A 7061-nucleotide genomic window follows, 5' to 3' on the forward strand; every position below is an offset into this window, starting at 1 on the left:
ACGGACAGAAAATAAAGAAGACTCGGCTCCGTCCGTCAGTCCCTTTTGTTAATTTTGTTCGGTGTCCTCGTGTGTGTGGTGTATATGGTGCAGGTGTGTTGAGTATGATGTGTATGATTTAGTTTTGTTCTATTATGAGGGTGGTCAGAAGCTCATTTAGCCAGCTTCCTTGTCCAGTCTGGAGAAAGCAGAACTAACAACGCGTGTGTTGAGGCCACTGATATCAATATCACCGACGTATAAACTATTGTACCTGCTCGATTAAGTTCTGCAGCTCGAATTATTTTCTCCAGCAGTTGATTGAAGAAGTCGCACGATAGGAAGTCGCCTTGTCTGAAACCTCGTTTAGTATCGAACGGCTCGGAGAGGTCCTTCTTGATCCTGACCGGTATAAGAGGTGGTATATGTCTATTCTCCTTTCATGGGTCTTCCCAAAATTTGGCGCATGGTGAACATCTGGTCCGTCGTTGATTTGCCAGATCTAAAGCCACACTGATATGGTCCAATCAATTTGTTGACCGTGGGCTCTTTTCTTTCAATATGCTCGGTAAAACTTTACCCGCGATGTTGAAGAGGCTTATCTCATGGTAGTTAGTGCAGTTTGTGGGATTTTAGTTTTGGTAGATTGGATAGAGCAAACATAAATTATAATCGTTGGGCATGCTTTCGTCCGATCATATTTTACAAAGAATTTAATGCATGCACCTTATTAGTTCTTCGCCGCCGTGTTTGAATAGCTCGGTCGGCAATCCATCGGTCCCCCCGCTTTGTTGTTCGTCAGGCGGGTAATTGCTATTCGAGCTTCTGCATGGTCCGGCAATGGAACTTCTGCTCCATCGTCATCGATTGGGGAATCGGGTTCGCCTCCTCCTGGCATTGTACTTTCACTCCCGTTCAGCAGGTTGGAGAGGTATTCCCTTTATAATTTTAGTGTGCTATGTGCATCGGTCACTCTGTCACCTTTGGGTGATAACCTTCTGTAAGCCGCCGCACKTTTTTCGTAGAATTTTCGAGCATTACCCCGTGGCCAGCTTTTCAAACCCTTTATACTCACTAGTTTTGGCCTCTTTCTTTTTCTGTCTACAAATGTCTCGCTCTCAACTCTCGGTATCTATCCCATCTCTCACGTGTTTTGGTTGATGGTAACGTTGCGAGGTAGGCAGTCTGTTTTCTCTGCGCTACGACACGGCACTCCTCATCATACCAGCTCTAATTTTGGTTTCGGTTGCAGCTGTACGTAAGAACTCTGAAATGCCGTCCCACAGTCCCCTTACACCGAGTTCGTTGACGAGTACTCTCAGAGAGCAGGAGTGCAACCCGAGGAAAAAATCGTTCGGCTTCCTGTTGTGACAGCGGCTTCTCGACGTCGAACCTTTCTTGGGTTTGTTAACGTGCATTCTGTGCTGTACAGAGGCGGGTGGGAATCTTGGCTACAACAATACCTATAGTGGTCCGAGTCGATGTTAGGACCTCGGAACGTACGCATGTCTAGAACACTGGAGACGTGTCTTCTATCTATCACAACATGATCGATCTGGTTGGTGGTGTTTCGGTCCGAAGAAAGCCAGGTATTTTTCTATGCTGGAATCTAGTACTACCACATTTCGGGCCCGGCGAAGTCGATCAGCCTCTACACATTTGGGGATGTGCTAAAGATACCTTCTTTGACTACCCTGGCATTACAGGTAAATGTAATCTTTCATTAACGCTCGATCAGAGAACTTTCCTTACTTGCGTGAACTTCTACACAGGACTCCTTACACCTTAGTTTTATTTTATAATATTACATATATAAAAATAGTTTTTTTAATAACACTTGCGTAAAATTATGTTATTAAGCACTTTAGTTATATAATACTAATATATATATAATAATATAATATAATACTATATATATATATATGTATACGAGTATTAAATATTATTTATTTCCACACGAACGAAAAATTCATATCGCAAATTTCGCGTGAACGAAGACTTTTGTTCGAATTTCGATTAAACTGTTTGAACTTCGTCACATCACAGATGCTTTTGTTTTGATTTAGCGACACATATTTTGTGAATTGATTTTAAATTTCAAAACGTGCTTCATTAATTTAAATATAAATCTTTTTCATTGTATTTGTTGAAACAATAGTTTCATTCAATAAATTATATTGTTCTTTCTTTAAGAAAAAATATACTTAATTTTATTTAATTAACATTTTCATTTCAATAAAATTTAAATAAAATTGTTTAAATAAATGAAATAAAATTCGTTTATTATAGAAAAAGAAAAACTGAAAACAGCGAAGAGATGTATATTCATCAGTCAACATTACTAGTTAATGCCTAATCTAGTTTATTTTCTACTTCTAGTTTTCTTAGGCTTCAACTTTTGCATTCTGACGTTTTGTTTCTGTTAATAAATTATCTTGATTTCTTTGAAAATTCCTTAAATATTTTTCTATTTTTTTGTAATGTTCACTCCTTATTTGCATACTCTTATTTAGGTTAGCACATAAGTATTTCTTTTTGTATTTGCAGTTCCATACTCAGTCGTTCAGAAGTATTAGTTTTATTCTGTGCTCGCCGTTAGGCCTTGGCCGTTCCGTTGGTATTTCAATGAGACTTTCGCCATCAAAGCAACTATTCAAAAAACTTTGGTCGTCTGGTCTGGTTTTTGGCCTACATCACGTTTTCATTCTTACTTGTTTCACACCGGTTGCTATCAATTGTGTAAGATGAGCTAGCTTGCAAGCCAAAAACCATCTACACCTTTCCCGCATTATATCCGTATTGTCACTTTTAAATATAAAATGGTTTGATACAGAAAAGAAAATGCATACTCTTTACATCGTCTTCGCCGGTCATTTTTATATTTCGCATTCTGGACAGCCTTTTTCCGGACATATCTTTTCTGATCTTTCCAAACCTGTTAAAAAAAAATTAAGTGTAAAGAATCAAGGATTAAAACAGCTAAAATTAAAGATCATTAAGACCATAAATTGACAATCATTTTCAATTATTCTCCTTCYGAAATCCGTTTCTTATGTTCGGATTTTCCGATATAGTATTCCAAAGTAAACGGGACTTTAAAACAAATACCGAACAAATGGTTTTTTCGGCAAAATCAATTTATTTTATTCAGAATAGTCTCCTTCTGCTTCAATACATCTTTTTGCACGGTCAAAAAGCATGTCGAACGAGTGCTTTAGCTCGTTGGCCGGTATGACCGCCAGTATGCAAGCTCTTTGGATGGCCTTTACTACTGCATAACGTTTTCCTTTCAGGGGCAAATGCATTTTTCCGAAAAGGAAGAAGTCGCACGGTGCCATATTATGTGAATACGGGGAGAAGTTAATGGTTAAAATGTGATTTTTGGTCAAATAATTGGTCACAAGCGTCGATGGAAAAAACGTCGCATTATCGTGCAACAAACGCAACGAAGTTCATTTTCGCACAGATAATGCAATAACTTAATTTCTAATCGATGAAATGTCRTGAAATTATCTGTGGACAATCGATAAAGATAGCAGATTCTAAGGCACCAGTCGCTATATGGCGCTTTTTTTACTTTTGAACGCACCCACTACAGTAGCGGACAAAAAAAAGAGGACACCTTAGAAATGTTTGATTATTTAAAAATGTGGACATACATAAAAAAAAGTTTTATGGAACTTGGTTCATATAAGTACTCGAAATAAAAATAAATTACTTAGTTCAAAATAAAAATTTCCATTTTTTATTTGAAGCCGAAATAAAATATTTCCGACATTTCAATTTCTATATGTTACTTTTTATTAAATTAGTAATAATAATAGAGACAGCAAAATGTCTTGATTTAATACTTCGTGGCGCCTCCTTTGTTTTTTATCACTGTTTTTATTCGTTCGGGCATGGAATCAACTAACGACAGTAAAATTTGTGCCGGTAATCCGTTATTCCAAATGTCTTCAATTATTCGTTCAAGTTCTGACAAAGTTCTCAGTATCTTCTTGGTTATCCGCGCTTTCATGATGTGACAAAGGTTTTCTATGGGGTTTATATCAGGACTGTTACCAGACCAGTCCAGTGATAAAACAAATTCTGTTAAATATGGCCCAAAATCATCCTGAAAAATTATATTGTCCATATAGGAAAAGTTTTCTTGTATTGAAGAGACCAGGTTCTCCTTTAAGATCTGTTGGTATTTAATGGCGTTAATATTTCCATCTATCAAGGCCAAATGTGCAACACCATGAGGAAAAACACCCCGAGATCATCCGGCTCCCCCCCTACCTGACGGTACGTTTGACACACTCATTACTGAAACGTTCACCAACACTTCTGCGAACGTACGACATTCAGTCTGAACCGAAGATGTTAATTATGGACGCATCTGAAAATATGACTTTTCTCCAATTTTCTTTGGTCCAGATTTTGTGAAGTGTCGCCCATTGGAGGCGTTTTTGTTGCGTTTTTACCGTTAATAGTGGTTTTTTGGCAGGCCGACAGGAAGTTAGTCCGTCTTCTTGGAGGCGCCGTCGTACTGTTCGCGTACTGATTTCGGTTCCATTTAATTCCTGAATTTTGCTCCTGATGTCTTCAGCTGTTTTAAATCTTTTCTGAAAACTAATTCACTTAATATGGTGGTCATTGTTAGTAGTAGAAAGCACTGACATTTATTTTGTTAAAATTTATTTTACCAATAATTTCACGTATACTCAAGTTTGGCTATCGCCAAGCCAAAATTGTGGCTTTATCAACTTCAGTCAGTTTTGGACTTTTTCCACATTTCATTTTATTTGCAGCCGTTTTTATACTCAGGAATATAATTAACAGCGTTTTATTGTAGCTGAATAGTGTACTTACTAAAATAAACACATATGTACTTGTATAATAAAGTTTGATTTGTTAACACTACATCGATTTGAAGTCACTTCAACTAATTGTCCCGTTTTTTGTCCGCCACTGTATTTTTACTGGGCCTTATTAATATTTCATAAAAACAGTTTTTTAGATTACGAAAAATGTTAATAAAATATACTTACATTTCAATGAAAGTTTGTTCCCTCTCAACGGCTTTGTAAACGAATTTTATGATTTCATATAAAAAAAAAATACATTTACGTTACTTAACAGTTTCGAATATAGGAAATATTTCCAATGTGAAGTACACGATAAGAAAAACACAAAGTTTACAGTAAGGCTAATTGACATCTCTCTGATGCCAACACGACGGGTTTCAAGCACTGTTTTCTTGACTGCTTTTGATGTCATTAGCAAAGAAAAACCTTCACTGAAAGCTTTGTGCGATTAAAACAATTTTGTTTGTTTTCAGCCGTAATTCCATTGAAAACACAAAACTACATAAAAACCCTTTGTTATTTTTTTTTTTCGTAGTAAAAATCGACAGACAAATTTTTATGGAGATTAAACTCTACAAGAACATAAAAAATAATTACACTACAAAAAAATTTCGATTCGGCGTACCCCGTGTTATTATAATCTCACTTCTGTTAGGATCAGGAATTCATGCATGCTCTATGAAACTGTTATTATTTCAAAAATGTGGTAAACAATATTGAATATGTGCCAATATACATACATATATCGAAAACTATGTACTTCTATATAACAGTAATATGATTATTCAAACTACATGTTATATTTTTCATGTTTCCTATTTCCAGTTGGAGTACTTCACCATTACCAAAAAGCCATGTCGCAGTACTACAGCTAACACATTATCTCCAGATGTTTCTCAAATATAAGATGTTTAAAGTAGACATAAAAGCTAAACAGGTATTACCATACTCTTAAATTATATTACAGAAAACTTTTCAATACAGTGAAAATATTGTAATGAAGGCGTTATTGCCGGAACAAGAATCCACGGAATTAAGATTTGATCTTGTGGTCTAACTTTAAAAACAGCCCGATTAATGCTCCAGCTATGATCGAAGTCATTATTTTCTTTGCTCGGGGAAATTTTCTGGTAAACACTGTTTTTGTCACATGAACTTTGTTATGATTTTTATTTTTGTTGGTGTACCCTCATTAAAAGTATAAAACAATTTTGTTTCTATCACATTCAGTTTTCTTATGACAGCTAAATATTCATTTATAACCTCATATACGTTTATTCGTTTACATAACTGCATTTAGTCGACTGTGTAACTATTTTGTTTGCTAAATTAAATTTTTTCACATTAGTTAGATCGTAAATATGCCACGAAAGTGTTTGAACAACCCGGACAATTTTTGTTATGTATGTTTTATTTGTGAATGGGATAGTAGAGACAAAAAGTCACTGTACAAAGAAAGTGTGGTTCAAGCGTGAATCACTAACTTCAGGCCCTAAATAAACATAAACTCAGCGGGGCGAAAATCAAAGAAGGAATATTTGTAGGCCCACAAATACGGCAATTGATGAATGATAAGAGCTTTGAAGAAAAACTGAATGATCAGGAAAAACTCGCCTGGAAATTTTTTGTGAATGTTGTTCAAAATTTTCTAGGTAACCATAAAGCCGAAAATTACAAAGATTTAATAAATGAACTTATGATATCATGGGGGTGTAATATGTCCTTGAAAATACATATGCTGGACTCTAATCTGGATTTCTTTCCGGCAAATTTGAGTGCTATGAGGGACGAACAAGGTGAGAGGTTCCATCAAGACATTTCTTTAATGGATAAGCGTAAGCAAGGGAAATGGAGTCCAGGAATGCTAGCAGACTATTGTTGGAGACTTAAAAGGGACCTATCGGAAGCCAAATATCCAAGAAAATCATAAGTATCTATTAGATATTAGGAAATAATTCTGTAAGTGCGGCTGAATTTTATACTTTTTAGGAAATATATGTTTTGATGTCACAAGAAATTATGATGTGTACATTTTTTTTCATTGATATATTATTATTTGGTGGCCCTGGTATATTAAAAATTTGATATGAATTTTCATATGACAAAAAAATTACAAATTTCTTGACCAGTGTAATTTATTTTATTAATTTTTATTTCCCTTTTTTTTAAATAAATAAACAAATTTCACTATCATCTGTCTAAATGCACAAGTCTGCCGTCTGTCACCATGAA

The 7061-nt window shown here is 35.4% G+C and overlaps 1 protein-coding gene across 1 annotated transcript in view; it reads left to right on the top strand.

Annotated features, from left to right (window-relative positions):
- The window catches only part of LOC108976945 (cholesterol 7-desaturase), a 22158-nt gene that overhangs the window by 14013 nt on the left and 1084 nt on the right, over nucleotides 1-7061 (top strand). The window contains exon 3 of the mRNA XM_018946397.1: nucleotides 5655-5766. Within this exon, the coding sequence (XP_018801942.1) occupies nucleotides 5655-5766 (112 nt within the window). The remainder of the gene's footprint in view (nucleotides 1-5654; nucleotides 5767-7061) is intronic.

The sequence above is a fragment of the Bactrocera latifrons genome, unplaced genomic scaffold, assembly GCF_001853355.1.
Source record: "Bactrocera latifrons isolate USDA-ARS-PBARC rearing strain unplaced genomic scaffold, ASM185335v1 scaffold_818, whole genome shotgun sequence".
Classification (NCBI taxonomy): domain Eukaryota; kingdom Metazoa; phylum Arthropoda; class Insecta; order Diptera; family Tephritidae; genus Bactrocera; species Bactrocera latifrons.